At 41.0% G+C, this 21,899-nt stretch overlaps 1 protein-coding gene across 3 annotated transcripts in view; it reads right to left on the minus strand.

Moving 5' to 3' along the window:
• Nucleotides 1–19,615, minus strand: part of LOC144679895 (SWI/SNF complex subunit SMARCC1-like) — a 213,040-nt gene extending 193,425 nt beyond the window's left edge. For all 3 annotated transcript variants that reach the window (XM_078540826.1, XM_078540827.1, XM_078540825.1), the window contains exons 1-6: nt 19,464–19,615; nt 13,346–13,465; nt 9,805–9,890; nt 5,343–5,424; nt 4,323–4,415; nt 111–180 (exon numbers count right to left, since the gene is read on the minus strand). In XM_078540826.1, the coding sequence (XP_078396952.1) occupies nt 111–180; nt 4,323–4,415; nt 5,343–5,424; nt 9,805–9,890; nt 13,346–13,465; nt 19,464–19,589 (577 nt within the window). In that variant the 5' untranslated portion in view covers nt 19,590–19,615. The remainder of the gene's footprint in view (nt 1–110; nt 181–4,322; nt 4,416–5,342; nt 5,425–9,804; nt 9,891–13,345; nt 13,466–19,463) is intronic.
• Nucleotides 19,616–21,899: the final 2,284 nt, after the last annotated feature.

The raw sequence follows: 21,899 nt of genomic DNA on the forward strand, positions 1-21,899 counted from the left end.
GGCAGATATGCAAATGTTGTGTAGGTATAGTTATGGCTAAGTATCAGAACAGATCTGCTAAGTTTGATTGACATTGGGAGGAATTTTGGTGCCATCACACCCTTGCTTACCTTCATCCAGAGAGCTGGGAATAGGATAAATTATATGGGAGCCTTTCGATTTGTCTTCTGTAATCGTTCCCTGAGTGAGAAAAGCAGAGATTATAATTAGCAGTGCAAAAATCTTGCATGATACCAATTGCTTAAGTACCCCTTCCAAAAATCAGCATATTGACAATATCCCCAAAGCACTAAGTATGTTGTGTCTGCAAATCCTTCAAGACATGACTCTGGTTGGGATACAGATGTGGCTGATCCCACTGCTCAATAAAGGCAGGGTGCAAAGGAGAACACTGGGACAGTCCTGCGTCCAATGAAGGTTACAATTGCTTAGCATGCTCCAGCCTTGAAAGGTAGTGAACGACAGAGGATCTTGGAAATATATAAGGGGACCATGGCAAATTAAAAGCAAATCGAGCACCTTGTTTAAAGTTAAGCGATGAGTGCAAAATGAGGGAATATAGGTACAAACTCTAGTATAAGGGTCTCCTTATTTAAGGATATAATTGCATTTGAAGCAGTTCAAAGAAAGTTCACTCAACTGATTCCTGGGATGAAGGGGTTATTATCTTATGAAAAGTTTTATTGGTTGGGCCTGTATCCATTCGAGTTTAGAAAGCCAAGCAGGCTCAAGGAGCCGAATGGCCTACTCCTGCTCTAAATTCCTATGTGCGTATTATGTTATTTTCTGAAGTGGAGAGAGATCGAGCTTTGGCAAAGCAACTGGATTGGTTTCCATTTGCACAGGTACAAAAAGCAAATTGAATATTAGCCTCTTATAAAGGGGGCAAGAATACACAAGGGGAGGGACGAGCTGCACTTATCTGTCCAAGAGTCTTTACCAGAGCTTAGCTGGAGTACTCAATGCAGTTATGGGCACCAAACCTCAAGGAACATGCTGGCTTGGGAAAGCAAGCACTGCAGTTTCACCAAAATACTGGAGCCTAAAAAGGTTTAATTACGACTTCCAGAATCCTTGCAGCCAATGGGATAGTTTCATTTGTGCATTTTTGCAATTTAGTTATGATAGATTTTTGTTTATCTAATGATCCTGCCTCGTAAGTAACTGCAACAGTTTCCATTTCTGCAGTTGTAAGTCACTTTCTTTCTGCAAAATATCTGTATCAGCTCCATCCCATGGACAGGATTTGCAGTTCCCTTGATGTTTTTATGGCCAGACTGTATGCACTGGCACACAATGTCACATGCTCATAGTTGAAATTACTGACCACACCACCACCTGCAGGCAGAACAGAAACTGCACAGAATGCTGACAATTACCTTACAGTCTTAATATACAAATAAATCTGTTACTGGCAGATGCAATGTGACATGACATTGCTCCCAAATGGAAATACATGAAAAAAGACTGGCATTTCCATGGCCCTTTTCACAACTACCAAATATCTCAAAGCGCTGTCTCGCCCAGGCACTTTACAAGTGACAAATGTAGGCAATGCGGCAGCCAATTTGCACACAGCATGCTCCCAAAAACAGCAATGTGAAAATGACCAGATTGGCCGTTTTGAGATAAAGAAACATAGGGCTTAGATGCAGGTGGTGGCAATTTGGTTCTTTTAAGCCTGCTCTGCAATTCGATAAGATCATAACTGATCTGACTGTGGTCTCAACTCCACTTGCCTGTGTGCCCCCCCATATCCCTCGACTTTCTTGTCAATCAAAATTCTCTCTTGCCCTGCCTTGTAAATGCAATGGCCCAGCCTCCACTTACACAGACTAACTACTAGAGATAAAATTTCTCATCTCCATCTAAAAAGGGAGAGCCCTTATTCTTAAACTGCATTCCTTAATTCTTGTCTCTCCCCCGCCCCCATAAGTAAAGTGGATAGGGTATCCACCTAATCAAATCCCCTCAGGATCTTATATGTTTAAGGAAGATCACCTCATTCTTAAAACTCCAATGGGTATAGACCTAACCTGTTCAACCTTTCTTCATAAGATCAGCTCTTCATCCCAGGATGAGTCCTGAGCCTTTCCTGAATTTCTTCTAATGTAACTATATCCTTTTTCAAATAAGGAGACCCAAACTGTGAACAGTACTCCAGATGTAGTCTACCAAGGCCCCAAGCAGCTGCACTAAAACTTCCCTGCTTGTATATTCCATTCCTCTTGCAATAAATACCAACATTCCATTTGCCTTCATAATCACTTGCTGCATCTGCATACTAACTTTTTGTGATTGACATACCAGGGCATCCAGATCGCTCTGTGCAATCGAATTCTGCAATCTCTTTAAATAGTATACTGATTTCCTATTTTTGTTGCCAAAGTGGACAAGTTCACATTTTCCCACATGAAACTCCATCTGCCAACTTTTATTCCCCCACTCACTTAATCTATCTATATGCCTTTGTATACGCTTTACCACCTCTTGACAACTTCCCTCTCCAACTTATCTTGGTGTCATCGGCAAATTTAGCTACCATACATTCGTTCCCTACATCCAAGTCATGGATGTTGATCACAAATAGTTGACGCCCCAGCACTGATCCCTGTGACACTCCATTAGTTACAGCTTGCCAACCTGACTGAGACCCATTTATCTCTATGCTTTGCTTCCTGGTGGCTAACCAATCCTTTATCCATGCTAATACGTTACCCCTTCGGGGCCTTGGTTTAGCGTCTCATCCAAAAGATGCAGCACTTCCTCAGTGCTCAACTGGAGTGTCAGCCTAGATTTGCCCATTCAAGTCCGTGTGTAGTAACCTTTGATATGGCACCTTATCAGACGCCTTTTGGAAATCCAAGTACACCACATATTGAGGCTCCCCTTTATCCACCTTGCTTGTTACTTCCTCAAAAAACTCTAGTTGAACACTAGTTCTCTTTCTCAACCATGCCAACTCTAACTGATCCCATTATGATTTAATTATCTTGCTAAATCCTATGACAGATGTTAGTCTAACTGGCCTATAGTTTGCTGCTTTCCGTCTCCCTTCTTTCCTGAATAAGGCATTAAGTTTGGTATTTTCCAATCCACTGGGACCATTCCAGAATCTAAGGAATTTTGGAAGATTATAACCTATGCCTCTACTATCTCTACAGCCATTTCTTTTAATACCCTGGGATGTAGGCCATCTGATAGTGAGGAATTGTGAGCTTCTAGCTCTAATAGTTTTCCCAGCACCTTTACCCTGGCAATGGTTTTTAAATTTCTCACTCCCTTTCACCTCTTGCTTTACAAGTATTTTTAGGAAGTATCTAAGTCTTCTACAGTGAAGGCAGACAAAGTAACTTGTTCAACATCTCCACCATTTCCATTTATTATTAATTCTCCAGATCACTCTCTCGAGGACCAACACTAGCTTTAGTTACTTTTTTCCTATTTAAATTTATGTTAATTGGGGGATAGATATTGGCCAGGAAAACAGATATAACTTCCCTGCTATTCTTTGAAATAGCGTCATGAGATTTTTACATCCACCAGGAGGGCAGATGGGGCCTCGGTTTAACATCTCATCCAAAGGATGGCATCTCGGACAACGCAGCACTTCCACAGTACTCCACTGGAGTGTCAGCCTAGATTTGTCCATTCAAGTCCTGGAGTGGAACTTCAACCCAGTCGTAGCACACTGAAGGCAAGGAAATACAGAGGACTACAGAATTGAAAAGCTTAAAAGGCATCTGTACACCCCAATAGTTTCCAATTTTTATTTTCCACACAAAGTAGCCAGCCACAGAGGTGTTCTGCCAATTATCAGGAACACAAGGAGGGGGAAATACGAGAACTTGACCACATTTAGCAGTCAAATCCGTGCAAAATAAAGGCAACTAAAAGTGCAAGGCTCTTAAGTGTTCTCCTGGCTTTAAAAAAAATACGACAAGCAGGTGATAAAATAACATCCCACCATTTATTTTTAATCAAAAGCTCAAGAAACAAAAACCCATAAACCCCTCAGCACATTTAAGGTAACAATGAAGTCAGAGCAGAAGAAATATGTCATGAAGGTTTTAAAGGCTTCAAGCACTTGCCTTTTTAAAAAAAAACTGCAGGCACAGTTTAAAGACAAAAGTGAGCAAAATACACATTGCAATATAGTAAAAGGACATGTACACTGTCAATTACAATATAACATATCGCTTTTTGGTGAGACTCCAGGACTGTCAAATGCTCAGTATCACAACGTGCAAGAAAAATCATGACACAGGGAGCATGTGCAAGCTTAATAAATCGGAAAGCTTCAGGATTCAAAATATGCATACCTGATGCCTTTTAACAATGTCTTTACATTTATTTGCCATCTTTGGGTCAAGGTCAGGCAGGAGGTAGATCATGGGTCTTGTTAAACAGTTGTTCTGCAAAAGAAACATTTTATACTGAGGCAGTACTACAACATTCAAACAGACAACATTTCTGTTGTCTCTAGTTTCCAAACACCACGTCAACATAAGCAGAACATCTGAACTGCCACTTACAATAAAGGAAAGACCTAATGCACCCATCCATCTTAACTCCCCTATATACATAGGCTAAATCAGATATAGTTCAACATCTAGTTATTGCTATCCAGTAAACTCCAAATAAATATAAGTGGATGTCAAGTGATAGCTGATGCTGATTGGGAAATTACATCCCAGAGAGCTCAGGATCTATGGATTCTCATCAAGGATCATACATGATTTGGGGTTTTTTTTGAGCCATTTCCTGCAAACAACCACTACAGGAGGAATGATACCAGCAGGGAAATCAGCAGGAAAAGTGAAGAAAAAATATATATAAACATGCAACTGAAGCTTAGTGCAACCACCAGTATAAAGCAAAACAAGTCCACAGATGGGATTTTATTCAAGTTAAAAAAAAATATTGCTCCAGTTGTTTAAGTCTCTCAAGCTCCAATCGAGCTATACTGTCAAGACTGCTGAAATGACAAAACTGTTGGTCAAGTATTGTTTGAGGTGGGGCATGTTAACCAAGGATGGAGGAGAACTCTGCTCAGAGCAACATAAACCCTAGACATGAACCTGAAATACAAAAGCATAGACATTGCACCGATGTTTAACATTACAGTCATAAGATAGCAGTTCTAGCAAAGCAACATTTCCTTATTATTGCAGTAGTAACCTCAATTTTGTGCTCGAGTCCTGATGCAGACTTTAAGCGAGCAACCTTCTAAAATCAGAAGATAGCATCTTACCAAAGCAGCAAGCCTTCTTCTGATTGAGAAGGTTGAAAGTTCAAAGACTGCACACTGATTTTACCATAACGTCAGGTAAGCCACATACCTGCACCAGTGTCTTTTCTATAGTCATAAACATTTCTACATTACGATCCATTCTGGATGGATTTTGCAAGTCGAATCTTCTCCTAAAAAAAAAAGGGAGCAATGTCTTAGAATACTCATTAGATTAGAATTAAAGCAGTAATTCTATCTTTGTGCACATCAGCCATATGCACCAACTCCTGATGCTGTTGTTTTTACCTCAAATTAAAAATGTTACTCATTAAATAGATAAGCTACACAATCACCAAGAATAAAACAAAAAAACAATCCTTCATTTTCCCCATCACCATGTCACTAACTCACTTGAAAAGACATTTGTCAACAACAGGTGAAGAAACAATGGCAAAGAAACTAATGGCAATCAGTTGTGAAACTCCACCAGCCTCTAAATCATAGCGTACATTTACCTTATCAAATGAGCAAGCTAGCTGCAAGTGTTTCTTTTATTTTCATCATCATTTCTGTACTATAATCTATTCTGGATGGATTCTGCAGGTGGAAAGGATATGTAGGCTATGGAGGGAGTGCAGCATAAACCTACTAGAATGATAACATAATTACACAAACTAGGATTGTATTCGCTCAAATTTAGAATTTGCTTCACATTTAAGACACATACAGTAGATTGGGAAAAACTATTTATGATAGTTGGGGACTCAAGGACAGGGGTCAATCTAAAATTTAGAGCTAGGCTTGTCTGGAGTGAAATTAGCAACACTTCTTCACACAAAGGGTGATAGAAGTATAGCAGAAGAAGTGTAGCACTCTCTTAGTTGTAATGCAATTATCATTTAAGTGAGATAAGTTTATTTTGTTAACCAAAGGTATTAAGGGATATGAAGCAAAGGTCACAGATTAGCCATGATTTCAATGAATGGCAGAACAGGCTCAAAGAGCTAAATGTCCTACCCCTCTGTTCCTAATTTGAGTCACAGATAGTGAACATCAATAGGAAACATGTTTCCCTAATATGTTGAAAACTAGAATCATCATCCCTGACCTTCTAACTTCCCAGGAATACAACCCTAGTTTGTTAAATCACTTCTTGAAGCTTAAACTCTGGCGAGTCCAAGTCTCATTCTAATAAATTAACATTGCACTGCCTTAAGGCCAACACATCCTTCCTCTGGTGTGGTGCCCAGAACCTACCATACTCCAGGTGTGATTTAACCAGGGCCTTGTATAACTGAAACATAGAAAATAGGAGCAGGAGTGGGTCATTCAGCCCTTCGAGCCTACTCCACCATTCAATATCATGGCTGATGCTCTATCTCAACACCGTACTCCTGCATTGTCCTCATACCCATTGACGCTGTAAGAGTCCAAGTATGACTTCTATTCCCTTATAATCTAATCCTGTAGATATAAAGGCCAGCATTCCATTTGACATCTTCATTGTTTTCTGTATGTCCGTGACATTTCAGTTATCCATATACCTGAAATCGCAAGTCTCTCTGGACTCTGGATTGTTTTAAGCTTTTCTACATTTAGAAAGTACCCTGTTGTGTTTTAGGTCTGAAGTGGATGACCTCACATTTACCTACAAGGAAATGCATTTGCCACATTTTTGCCGAGTCACAATCTATCAACATTGCAATGTAATGTTATGCTTCCAACCAGGTTACTTACAATACTGCCTGTGTGACTTTGGCATATTTGGTTATGTGGTTTTCTATCCCATTAACCAAGTCTTAATGATTACAGTGAACAGTTAAATATCCTTGCAGAGCACCACAACTCTCACCCTGCCAATTAGAGTACTTAGCCACTACTTCTACTGTCTTCTTGCATTCAGACAATTTACGAGCCAGGTCAATAATTTGCCTTCGATTCCATGAGCTTCAACTTAAGCTAATCATCTCTGTCAGGAACTTCATCAAATGCCTTCTCAAAAGCCATATAAACATCATCCATGGACACTCCTGTCCACTACTTTAGTCACTTTTTCGAAAAAATTCAATCAGATTCATCAAGCATTATATTCCTGCAACAAGTCTATACTGGCTGCCTCTGACCACCTGAAAATTTAAGGCATTCAATCATCCTATCCTTAACTATAGACTCTAGCAATTTCCCAACAGACGTTAGGCTAACTTGTCTATTATTCCCTAGTTTCCCCCCTGGTCACCTTTCTTCTAATACACGACTTTGGTGATATCAGGGTTTTTAAAAAATTATTCTCAGGATCTACATGTGTGGGGTTTGATCACTGGCATTTATTTTCCGTTTTTGTTGCCCTAAGAAAATGGTAGTGAGCCACCTTCTTGAACCACTGCTGTCAAGAGTGGATATAGTAATCCCACAATGCTGTTTGGTGGAGAGTTAAGAATTTGAGCCAATGAGAATGTGCCTTGGAGTTCATGATACTCCCAAGCTCTTGCTACATTTATCCTTCTGGTGGAAGAAGCTACAGCCCTAGGAGATCCTGCCAAAGAAGCCTTTGCAAGTTGTGGCAGTACATCTGTGGATAGTATATACTAAAATCATGGTGTACAGATTGTGGAGAGAATGGATGTTAAGCCAGTGGATGGGGTATTGATCAAGCCAACTAATTTGTTTTGGATTGTGCTGCGTTTCAGGAATGCTGTGAAGCTGCACCCATCCAGCCAAGTGAAAAGTATTCTTTCACACTCCTGACTGGTCCAGTGCTCAAGAAATCACACACTACCAAGAAGTTACATTTCTTCAGAATAGTAGTGGGGAAAGTAGAGAGAAATATTCTCTTCTGTCAATGAAATGATAGGTTCCCAAACTTCTCTACCAAATATTATTGTATTGCAATAGTAATTGGCTATTCATGAATGGAAAACAGTAACTAGTTATTGAACTCATTACTGTTTGTGGGATCTTCAAGGCATTAACTCTTACCTCCAAAATGGTGAAAAGTAATTCATAGACTGCAAAGGACAGTGGGACATGCTACAGGCACAAGTTTTGGTTTAAATTGCCAGCTAATAATCAGTCAGTCATGTTGTAGAAGCAAGTTATACCCTCCTTGTTTCAAAAACTTCCTCCTCATAACAAGCTGATTCAGCACATTCTTCTTCCTAACAGCAAGTTTGCAGGGAAACCAACTAAATTGAACCTGTACCCATGCTGGGTTGTGACAATAATAACATACCAAAGTTAAGTGCAATACTCTTCCTGCAACCATGACTGAGATCAGGTAACCAACCATAGGGCCAAGATCAGCTATCAGCAAACATTAGTTTTACACCTATGTCCCAAAGTTTTCTGTAAAAAAGTACAAGCTAATATGAACTTGTCCACAAATATTAAAGCACCACTTGGGAGTATTTTCCAGGAGGAACAACCAACCGTGAACAAGAAACCAGTGTCAGAAGATAATGCCCGTTTGGTCAGCGATCCAAATGATTGGCCACGCTTCTATTTCTTCCAACCACAACCTGCATTACATACCTCGACTATCATAACACAACTTAACAATGGCATCTATAAAGTAGAAACAAGTTTTAAAAAGCAGGTGCACTTCTCACTGCAGGCAGCTGCTCATTATTCTGGAGAGATCATTAGCCAAGCGTCACACTGCTTGCTGTTTAAAACATTAAGAAAAGCAGAAATGCCAACGCTGGGATGAGGCTTTGAACTTGAAGAACATTTCACAGCAGGTCAACTAAATAAATAAGGCTAAGTCTGAAGGCAGGTAACATACATGCCACACAAGTTATCAGCAACGACCATCATCAAAGATAACCCAACTATCTGCCCTTCACATTGAATGGCAATACCATTGTTGAATCCCCCACTATCAACATCCTGGGGGTTCCCAATAACCAAAATCTGAACCAGACCAGACATATAAATACAATGGTTCTAAAAGCAGGTCAAATACTGGGAATTCTGAGATGTGTAACTCACATCTTGACTCCCCATCTACCAGGCAGAAGTCAGGAGTGTGATGGAATACTCTCCACTTGCCTGGATAGTGCAGCTCCAACAGCGCTCAAGAAGCTCAACGCCATCAAGTCCAAAGCAGCCCACTTGATTGGCACCCCAGCCATCTTAACCACTTTTTCCATCACCAATACAATGGTAACACTGTGTACTATTTACAAGATGCATTGCAGCAATTCACCAAGGCTCCTTCGAAAGCACCTTCCAAACCCATGAACTCTACTACCTAGAATCTACTCTACCATCAGTCGATGCATGGGAACACCACCACCTGCAAATTCTCATTCCTTCACTATCAAGGGATTAAAATGCCAGTGACACCCAGATCCCATGAAAGAATAAAAAAAATTTCATTCACACTGATTTACAGGTTGGCTTTTTTCAATTTTTTTTTTAAATGAAAACTTAGCGCTTTAACATAGTGAAAATACTCCTGTGAAGAAACAGACAAAAATAGTCTCACTTACCCATGTTATTGCAAAATTGTACAACTACCCCAAACCTACTCCTCAGTCATCAATTTGAGCAGAAATTCTTAGCTGACTTACCATCCCTGCTCGCTCTTGAATTTGTAAGCAGCACCTAGGATATGACCCAAGGGTCCCCCAGCCTTGAAATCAAGGAAGCATTTTGCCTATATTTAAAAAAAAAAACAAAATTTCAACACTGGTCATGTACAGTTCTTCAGAGAGTTTTTACAATAGGCCCCAACAACACATTTAACAGGGGGAAACAATCATCCATCTGCAAGGTCATCCAGCTCGAGGATACCTCTGTTTTGGTAAGTGATCACTGGTAGGGTTAGTTTCATTGAATGTTCCTCTGGGGTTACAGTCTGACTGAGATTTCCAGTTGCTGTCCTGCCTCAAAGCACATTGCTCACATACACCCCAAGAGACTTGTCTCCAAGTAGATGATGAGGTCAATTGATTGCAATTTGTGAGCAAAGCTTGCTGTTTGCCAAGTGCTGCAATGTTTCTGAAATCCCCTCAAAAAAGAAAATTCAGTTCCCCTACCTACATCAGCAGTTTATTGCTCAGATTGATCATTTAGCTAAAATAATACTGTCCCAATCGCCTATTTACTTCAGTTTTCTTCATCTTGACTCTATGCCTCTGGAATTCAGAATATGAAATGGTTAATTTGAATTTATGAAGCCCTTCATGGCTTTCTATCATTTCTCTCCTCTCCCTTTAGTTTGAGAGAAAAGTGCCAAGGTTCAAATCCACTTTCCACAGATCAGTTCTCCAAGTTCAACTATCAACACTGGCAGTAGTATTGTCACTAGACTAGTAATAACCTAGAGACCCAGGGTAATGCTCTGGGGCAGCTGATTTGAATCCTACCACAGCAGGTGATGGAATTTGATTTCAATAAAAATCTGGAATTTGAAGTCTAATGATAACCATGAAATTGTCAATTGTTGTAAAAACTCATCTGGTTCACTAATGCTCTTAGGGAAGGAAATCTGCCGCCCTTACCTGGTCTGGCCTACATGTGACCCCAGACACACAGCAACGTGGTTGACTCCTAAATGCCTTCTGAAATGGTTGAGCAAGCCACTCAGTTGTATCAAACTGCTACTGCATCACCTTCTCAAGGACAATTAGTGATGGGCAATAAATGCTGGCCTAGCCAGCAATGCCCACATCTAGTGAATTAAAAAAAATATTATGATGCCCTTCAGAATTTCCTGTTAGGTCAAAACTGGACAGAATTCCAGGTGTGGTCTCAACAAGGCCCTGTTGAGTTTAAGGGCTGAATTTTCCTGGCCCCATAGTGGCTGGGGGAGGAGAGACAGGGTGGAGCCATGTCGGAAGAGTTCTCTGACACATTTTCGCTACGGGCAGTGTCCTAGGAAGTGGTGCACCTTCAGTACACAGAGGCAGGTAATTTAAATTGTTAAGGCCCCAAATAGGGCAATTTTGCCAAACTTTAGGGGTTTTCCTCCAATCCGAGAAGCTGCCACCTTCCCCCACACCATTAAAATACTTAATTATGAGGGTGCCTTCACCTTGAGGCACCTTCACGTTTTCAGACATACCTCAGCAGCGTTAACCCCTGGTGTGCATTATCAGGAGCCCAGCTGCCATCCTGCAGCAACCACTTAAGAGACCACCTCCAGGACAATTGTTCTGCCGGTCAGGCTCCCGGAAAATGCAGACATGGGACAGCATTTTAGTCCCGATGTCATAGTCTTGAAGCCACCAAAATAAATCCTGCAGGCTATGTCTTTGTTTTGGGCTTTGCAAATGGGGATATTGAAGACAAAAATAAAACAGGAAGTCATGCTAAACCTTGACAAATCACTGGTTAGGCCTCAGCTGGAGTATTGTGTACATTTCTGGACACGACATTTTAAAAATGTTAAGGCCCTGAACAGGATGCAAAGGAGATTTACCAAGATAACACCAGAGATGAGGGAGATCAGTTATGTGGAGTCCTATTGAGCTATTCAAAATTATGGGGTTTTGGTAGAACAAATAGGGAGAAACTATTTTCTGGCCAGCAACTGGAGATCACAGATTTGTAATAACTGCCTGAAGAATGAGGGGAAAACGAGAAATTCCTTCACGCAAAAAAATCAAAATCTCAAACGAACTAGCTCAAAGTGTGGTAGAACCAGATTCCATCAAAACTTACAAAAGGGGAATTGGACATGTACTTAGAGGGCTTAGGCGCAAGGTCATGGAGACATATTGTGACATGATCTGAAACAGGACGTCAGGTTCTGGCATGTTCACTGATGACAGAATTCATATCTAGCCATCTAACTCAACTCGCCCACTGTCTGGTTTGTCACATTGCTTGTATGACATCCTGTCATGGCTGAGCAGAAAGTTTCTCCAATTAACTACCCGGAAGGCTAAAGCCATAGTCTTCGATGCCTCCCACAAACTATTCCCTAGCCACCTACTCTGTTTCTCTCTAGTCACTGTCCGAGACTCAACCAGATCATTCATAACATTTGCTGTGATGTCACTTTTAAGGGAATATACAAGTGAGCAAATAGCACGATGTAGAGCACCATGTGATGAGCAGCTAGCAGGGTGTATATGTAGGAGCTGAAGCTATGCTGTCCTTGTGAGGAATAGTTGCTGAACCCATAAAGTAGATCAGTCTGCTAAGCCATCCTGTGCGAGATCTTAAAAAAACAGACCAGACCTACAAATAGTTACCCAGTACAGATGTGAGATTGGTGAGTATGTGCAAAAAAGATGTCAAAATACAACAAACGTTGACACTCCATTTGACCCAGAGGTGAGCTCTCCACCATGTATCCATCACCAAGACTGCCTACTTCTATCCCCAAAACACTGCCCATCTCCACCCCTGCATCAGTTCTTCTGCTTTTGAAACACCATGCCTCGCAACTTGACTAGTCCAATTTCTCTCCTGGCCAGCTTCCCATTTTACCTGACATATACCTCAACTCATCCAAAATTCAGCTACCCATTTTCTAACTTACAGCAAAATCTGTTCACCCATCAACCCTCTGCTTACTGGCCTGCACTGGTATTCAGTCTGGCAACATCACCCTTCTTAAATATTCATCACCATTCTCAAATCCCTCCCACTCTACACCCTCAGATCTCTGCACTCACCCCATTCTGACTTCTTGCACATGCTGAATGAATTTTAACAAGTTGACCACTGGCACTATGCTTTTAGCTGCCTGGACCCCTTCCCAAGCTTCTCTACCTCTCTCTCCTCCCTTAAGGCATACCTTAAAACCTAGCACTCAGACCAAATTTTGCATCAGATGTCCTAATATTTTCTTACATGGTTCAGTGTCAATATTGGTTACATAATGCTTCTGTGAAGTGCTTTGAGACATCGTACCATGTTAAAGCTGCTATATGAATATAGGTTATTGTTGCTTCCTTCCCCAGCACCCATTAATTTTCACCTTTCTTCTTGAACAATGTTTCAAACTGGGCTCATGGTATCATGGGTGCCATTTTCCCCACATACTTTCCATATTCACCCGAATCAAAATAGAAAGTCTAATCCCATTTTGTCCTCATCTAATTAATCTATACAAACACAACAGCTGACAAAATAGATTGTTCATTGGAAATTACTTACTGGAAGTTTAGTTAACGCAGGATTGTTGACATGCTTGCCAAATGCATCCTCCTGAAACTGAAGCAGCTGCACCACAAGACCAGCCAATGTTTTGTTTGAAGGTGAATCAGCCTGTACAAACTGAAAAATAAAGACTGCTGAAAGCTTTGGTCATGAAGGGGTAAAAAAAAACAAATTTATGATTTGGATCTTATCCTTGACATGAGCTGTGCCATTCTTGGCAACAGGATTGTCACCAGGATTTCAGCCTAGTTCAGTGGTGAATTTGTGATAATTTCACACTTAAAACTATGAATATGCAACAGTGCCATTTTGGATTTTGAATATGCAACAGTACAATTTTGGATTGTACGTCAAACTTCGGTTAATGTTGAAGGTTCCAGAAGCATTCAGAGTGAACCAAAGTGGCTTCAGGTCAGTCGCAGAAGGCAGAAACGGAAGATGAATTCAAGGAGTTCTATCAGGCGAAGTGTCACGTTAGTGCCAATTTCACGAAATTGCTGTCAATCAATTGGAGATTCATTAAATCGGTAGATTTGCTGAACCAGTGATTGGAAAAACTCCACTAAAGTGAGCATTTCCCACAGTCAGCCTGAATAAATGTGGTACCGGTAGTACAAAATCCAGACATTTAATAAACCAATTTATTAAAACCTACACCAGCACTTGTTTTGAATGGAGTGTTTGGGATAGGGGGCAGAGACAGCCTGTAGGTCAGATAGTTAGAGGGACAAGGCCCTGAAGAGATTTAAAGGCAAGGGTTTGGGAATTGGAAGCTTACCCTAAGAGGATGTATGGAAGTTGGTCATTTGTCTACAGATGATGTCATTTGGGGCAGTCTGCTTTGAAGGAAAAGGATGGGGTCATGGATACTCTCCTGAAAGACTTCAGAGTCAACAGTATGAGAATAGAAAGAACAGCATCATTGAGAGGAACAAGGGACCTCTTAAGGGTGTAACATACCCTTCAGAACAGGACTTAATTTTTATTTATTCTTCTATGCAACATGCGTTTTGTTGGCAGGACAACATTTATTGACTATTCATAACTGTCCGAAAGAAGGCGGCAGTTTTCAATAACTGCAATTTTTACACCAGAGTGCCATTTGGTAGGGAGTTCTAGAATTTTGACCCAGCGACAGTGAAGAAACGGTGACGTAGTTCCAAGTCCAGATGGCATGTGACTTGGAGAGGAATTTGTAGGCAGAGACACTGTTTCCACATGTTTGAAGTGTGCATTTTTTTTTTTAATTCATTCCTTTGACGCAAGCATCACTAGCAAGGTCAGCATTTGTTGCCCATCCCCTAATGGCCCTTGAGAAAGTCCATACCAGAGAATCGAATAGGATCAGAAAGAGAAAAGGTGAAATGATGTTAAAATTCACTAGTTTATCATAAGCAAATTAATGCATCAAGCAGACCCGACGTTTAGGTTTTAAGAGCTTTAGATTTTAATGCTATTACCATTCCCTTTGTCCTATGTTCCATGACATCTTTGTCATTTAATCTCCCCCACCCTCTAACCTATCCATAATCTTCCATTTTGCTCCACCTGCCCCTCCCCCTTTTTCAACAGCACAAAATGCATCACATTTCTACTTCTGTTCCAAAATGTCAGATTAGACCTGAAACAATAACTCTGGTTCTCTCTCCACAGATGCTGTCAGGGCTGCTGAATTCTTGCAGCATTTCGTTTTTATTTTAGGTTTAGCTGATAAGTGCTAACTGAGATTTATGTCAAACAAGTGCCAGGCAATAACCGTTTCCAATAAGAGACCATCGAAACATCTCCCCTTCACATTCAAGGTCATTACGACTGCTAAATCCCCAACCATCATTAACCACAATGCCATATTAAAACTGTGGGTAAAACAGGTCAGGGGTTGGGTATTCCGTTGTGAGTAATTCAATGATTTTGATATTGATGATCCTGTGGCAGCCAAAAAGCAGAGGAGAAGCACAGATCCTCAGGAGAGTCCCAGGATTCAGTTCTCAATGGCGAGTCTATTATGTCAGCCCTTTCTCAGATGCAAAACTCATGTTAAAGTACACAGTATCACCTGCACCTAACCCAGAAATTCAGACAAAATCCAAGGTAATTTAAAACACTGTTTATAATTACAATCTTTCACAAAGAGACAGGAGTTTGTCTTTTGCTCATCTTTCAAAGTTTAAAAGGTAAATCATCCCAATCTGAAGTATCATGGCCAATTCCCAAAGGCACAACTGTGGGGAATTAATCACAAGGAATGCAGTGCCTCAAGGCAACAGCCACACACTGCCTGCTGAGCTCAGTTAGGAATGGCCTCAAATTTTAACACCAAAGTGAGCAACAGTGAGGAGTAAAATTGCAACCTTACTATTATCCTCCACATCCCATCAAAGTGGGTAACCTATTGTGCAAGTAAACAGTCAAGTGCTTTGTTACTACCAACACTGCAGCCCTGTATCTAACCCACAATGGGTGTAAAGAATAAATCATTCACAGTTCACAAACGTTTTGTATCCAAAGCTCTCCAATTACACTAAATACAAATAAAACGAGAAAAAGCTGGAAATACTTAGCTGGTCAGGCAGCATCTGTGGAGAGAGAAGAGTGAAAGTTTCAGGTTAACAACATTAACTCTGTTTCTCTCCAGATGCTGCCTACCCTGCTGAATATTCCAGCATTTTCTGTTTTTATTTAAGATTTCTACCATCTGCAGAATTTTACTTCTGTGCAACTAAACACAAACATCTTGTACCTATCATTGACTACACTGCAAACAAATTGATTATACATGAAGCACTTTTTAAAAGTGCAAAATTTCCTGGAGATTTGTTACAGCAATCAATTTACATGAAAATTCCCAGAAAATTATAGTGAGTGACACCAATATTTACTGCACTATAACTGCCCTGGATTTTTGCAGTGCTCTGAATAATATCCTTGCTGACAAGCAAAATTATTGCATCTTCACCCCACAGTTATGTCAATAATCACACAAGTATCCTGGATTTGTGCCATTTAAAAACAAAGAAGTAATGTGGCAGGTGAATACATTAAAATATATTCATTGTTATGTTCCAAATAACTGGAGTAAAATAAAATCTCTGCCCCTTCTTGATACTTTTACCTGAGACAAGAGCCATCAAAATTGCTTCTGATCATGTACAATAGCAAAACACTGCAGATGCTGGAAATCAAATATTAACAGAAAATGCTGGAAATACTCAGCAGGTCTGGCTGCATTTGTGGATGCATGTGTTAACTTTTCAGGTTGATGTTTTTATTCTATACATTGTGGGGAAAATGAAGTACATGCCTTTAATGAAACTGAGGTGGGAAAGAAATTCTTCTATGTTCATTTCCATCACACTTGCATGTCAAACACTAACGGGACAAGGGCCATTCAGAACTGGACCTCAAAATAATTACACCACACTGCTGACACATGTCAGGTCCACAAGGGCAACTTGTCCGTTTCCCCTGGACCAATTTGACAACCAGGGAGGTCCTGAGAAATGGAGAAAGCAAAATCAGGCCCTGCAATAGCCCAGATCACGTTGTGGAGCCAGAAGCAATACACCCACTCCCTCTGCTGCAAATTAAAGCAAGTTTAAAACGGTCTTTATATTAGGCAACTCCAGCAATCCCTTTCAGGACTACAGGTTAGGTTGCAGGAGGAACCAGAAAGGATGGAGCGGAACATTCCTGGGTTCTTAAATAGACACTCTGCCTCTTACCAGCATATTCCAGTAGCTGCTTAAACCAGCTGCCAGGGATGCCAACATGGAGTCAGACTGAAGTCAGGCACCCATGTTGAGTGGGACATGACTTCTTCTGCCCGAGAAATGGGCATTACTATGTCCTAACTTATCCTGTTTAATCTGAGACTTAGACAGCTTAAATTACTAATGTTACTTATAAGTAATTGGTTAAAAAACCTGTAACTTGGAATGGTCAAAAAATCTTGTTGTCATCACATAGGCCCAGAATATAATGGAAAGGATCATTTGTTAACAGAAAGCCAGATGTTTAGACTGAGTTCCAATCTTCCAAAAGCAGATTCACACCAAAACTCACTGTTCAGCCAGTGGACAATGAAGTGATTCCAAACATCAGAAGCTAAAAATCCATGATATAGTAATCTCCAGCTAGGACCGCTTGTTTTGCTAATTATTTGGACATTAATTCAAAGTCACATTTGAGAGAGCTGGATGATGGAAGAATCAGCCAAGGAACAGCAATCTAGAAATACCTAGAACTTATTTCAAACCCTGTGATCCTACACAATTGTCTTTTTTTTAAAAATTCAAATGCTTCAATTTTCTTTCCCCTTCCCCGAGTGGGAGAACTGCCCATCCTTAGTTGGCATAACAGAGTGGGTTGCCCTGTGGAACCAGAGTCACATGTGCGCCATATATAAACCAGCTAAAAATTTTCAATAAGAGGCTCCATTGAACCAGTGGGTTTTTATGACCATCCAGCTACTACATAGCTACTTTCTCTGAAAGCAGCTTTTATTTCCAGAGTTTCTGGATAATTCAAGTTTGCAAATCGTCTTGGTGGAAATTGAACATTATCTGGGTTACTTGTCCAATAACTTAAACATGACATTACAGCCCTCATTTTGCAATGGATAAAAAATTCTGTTACATTGCAGTGTGTTCAGTTAGCTTTTCTTTCTACACACACATCCCAATTCTTCGCTGTTCTGCCGAATGCAACTGCCACTAAGTTAAGCTTAACACTTGCTCAGTAAGCCAGTGTCTTGTCCAGTTTCTCCAATTAAATTGGCATTCCTTTGTTCCATGGAAGTTAGCTCAACAATGGCTCATTCCAAATGACGTTGGACATAACCACTGATTGTTGCCATGGGCCAGCCATTGATCCAAAATTTTCATTGTTGTGAGACGAGCCATGATGGAGCTGCTCAGTGGATGCCAGGAACCTTTGGCATGGTGCAAGTTACAACTCAAGTTATCAACACCAAAATTTCCTGCAGATTGTATGCCACAGCAATAGTGTGCGCCATATGCATATATTACTATGCCATATGTGCCATATTACTATGGCATGTGACCAAATGCAAAATAAACCAAGTTATTTCAAGTTGATTGCTCCCATAAGTGGAATCTTGCAATTATTAAGACAAAAACAATCACAGACTGCTGGGTTTGGTTTTGCTATTATGATTCCTCTAAGCAAATATTTTTTTTAAATACTATTGCACACTCACTGCTTTGAAATCTAATAATGTTTGTAGCAAAAAAAAGCACCACAGTACTGCGTTCAAACTGAAGCCAGTCATAGCCCCCGCACCCCTCAGTACAATATCTCAACGCTTTTGCATATTTAAACTAATTTGGACGGCAGGGGAATAAAAACAAATTCGTTCGTTCACCACTCGAGCCACAGTTACCCAATCAGGCAACATGGAACCGTTTGCTTCCGCCCTGCTAACTGCACGATTCATTGTGTCATGTTGCACAAGATTGATCAAGTTGCCTTTACTCTTTGTCAGCCCGACTGCTGGCCCAACTCCTCACGGTAAACACAATAATCAACGCATATTTACTTCAAACATGAAGTTAAAAATGTGATCGGGAGACAGAAAGTACAGCATTCTGCGTTCTTCTGGACAGCATATTCTAGACTTGAAGAATTTAGTTTTGCCAGTTTGAGTTTTAAAAATGTTTAACAAACAAAATTAGAGGCAACTGAAATGATAGAAATTAAATTCCCTGAACTTGCGCCACAAAGGAAAACATCTTAAGGTGTGAAAACAGCGATGCTGGTTCACAATCCTTGTGTCAAAGAATAAAATTAGACTACAAATATTTTTGAAGGAAGCTTCCCCAACACCTACCGCCCCAACACCTACCGCCCCAACACAAAGCAATGAACTCCTGACGCCAGCCCCACTGGCGGGCAGCCTCCCCCAAGGGAAATTCAGTGAAAGATGAGCGAGACCCTTCATTAATCCTGACCGAGAAGGGGGTTCTTTCTTCTTCCCACCCGCAACTCACACCCACCCTTTCATTGACCCCCCGAGGCCTCGGCCGCCATTTGCAGCTAAAACACTAGATGAAGCCAGTTCAGTCACTCCGGCTCTGGTTTCGTCTCGGCCACTCACTTTCTTGTAGTTTTTGCCCAGCCACAACCTCAGGCCATCGAACTGCGCTACCGTTTCGGACGACTCCAAGAACCTGACGTTAGGACCTCCATCTTTCTTGCGCGAAGCTCCAACCGCCGCCGCCATCGCTGCGCTCGCGCTCTCACACAAACAGAAGAGCAAGGCAACAAACCAAACTTTATTGTTCCGGCAGCGCGCGTGCGCAGTGAGCACTCGTCTCCCCACTCGCCGTTGGACGGAATGGAGTGTTTGCGCATGCGGAAGACCGTGGCGGGGTCACCAGAGCTAGAGTCGCATTACAACGAGAAAAAGACTCTTTGAGCTAACTCTGCCATTTAGTAAAACCATGGCTAATCTTCTACTTCAACTCCACCATCCACTCAATATCCCTTGAGTCCCTTAGAATCCAAAAATCTGGTGATCTCAGCATTGGATATACCCAATGGCTGAACATCCACAACCCTCTAATAAATATACCCCCCCTTACATAAGGAGACTTGTTACAGACTTGATTTTCCAGACAGGTTTCTCATTAGAAACAGTGAACTTTATTGACAGGGCTTCAGCAGCAGTTACATGCTTCTATCAAAAACCACAACTTGACAAAAACTCACCCCTCAGTTTTTCTGTGCTTTGGGCTGATTCGTTCACACTGTCACGTGATACTACCCAGTACAATAAGTCTGAAAGCTATAGTTAGTTTTATTTACAAGAACAACTACATTCATGACATTACAAATGTATACATGGGTTATGAAATTATAAGTTCAGCCTCTCAGGTGGTTTCCTGATCCGCTTAGAATGTCATAGCTCCACAACTTTATAATCTCTTACTAAATTTTCATTTTCTGGAACTGCAGCAACATCCAGTACCTCCTTAGGCAGAGACAGTTTAGTGTTATCCACGCCAACAAAGACATCTGGTATGTCTATCCTTGGTTGATCAATCACAATGGGAACCATAGGTTCTACAATGGTTGCAGGTGGAACATCAGTTTGTTGGGGTATCTACCTTCTCAAATAATCCAGGTGTTTTCGGGTAATCCTACCCTCCACTTCTATGTAGTACGCCAAGGGTCTGGTCACAGAAACTATTACCCTAGGCAACCAACTCAATCCACCAATGAAGTTTCGTACAAATACTGTTTCACCAACAGTAAATTCTCGCTCTCATTTATGCAAATTATGAGTCACTTTTTGATTCCCTTGACTGTCCTCTACCTTCCCCTCCAAATTGGGAAGTATCAGGCTTAATCTCGTACGAAGGCAGCAGGTCATAAGTAATTCTGAAGGTGTTGAACCTGTAGTAGTGTCGGGGGTCATTCCATAATGAAACAGGAAACTCGAAAGTTTAGTCCCCAGTGATCCTCCCAATAAATTTTTCATCCCAACTTTAAAAGTTTGCACTGCTCCCTCAGCCAATCCATTAGACAACAGATGATATGGTGCTGTCTTTACGGGTTTGATACCATTTAGGCTTACAAATCTTTGAAATTCAGCAATAATAAATGCAGTACCATTGTCTGAGACAACAACTTCTGGCAATCCAAGTATAGAAAAGCTTTGGCATAACCTTTCTGTAGTCGCACCTGACGTTGGCGATCTCACTTCGTATGCGTCTAACCATTTGGAATATGCAATTATTAGTAGAAACATGGTGCCTAGAAATGGGCCGACATAATCTATATGCAGTCTCACCCAGAGTCGGCCAGGCCACTCCCACGGATGCAGTGGGACTGCAAGAGGCAACTTCTGTAGTTGCTGGCACTGGAGACAGTGTTTAACCATTTTTCTATATCACTGTCTATATCTGGCCACCACATATCGCTCCTTGCAAGCATTTTCATTTTGGAAATTCCAGGATGCACGCTATGTAACTCGGTTAAGAACGGTTCCCTTCCTTGTGAAGGAACGATGACTCATGTACCCCATAATAGGATACCATCCTGACTAGTCAATTCATTCCTTCAGGTGAAGAATGGCTTCAATTTTCAGGGACTGGTTCTTGGCACCATCCTTTCAATATTTGGCCTCGTACTCTAGATAAGACTGGATCATGGTTCATCTAGTTTCTTATTTGTCTTGCGCAGACTGGCGATGAATCCAGGAAATTCATCATTAATATGATTTCTTGGGGAGTTGGAGCATGTTCAATACTCTCCTGCAAAGGAAAGTGACTTATGGCATCTGCATTAGCCATATGCATCTCTGGTCTGTGCATAAAAGTATATTCAGCTTTACTGCGTGCGTAAATGCAGTGATTGCATGAGTGAGTGAGTGAGGGCTGATAAAATCAAAACCCATCTTTGAATTCTTGTGGAAGCTATGGGAGGGATAGCTTTTTCTTCACTAAACAGATCCAAGAGCGGTTTGTGATCAGATACTATAGTAAAGTGTCAGCCTGTACATACTGATGGAATTTTCTAACTCCAAAAA

This window comes from Cetorhinus maximus, chromosome 4 (assembly GCF_964194155.1).
Source record: "Cetorhinus maximus chromosome 4, sCetMax3.hap1.1, whole genome shotgun sequence".
Classification (NCBI taxonomy): domain Eukaryota; kingdom Metazoa; phylum Chordata; class Chondrichthyes; order Lamniformes; family Cetorhinidae; genus Cetorhinus; species Cetorhinus maximus.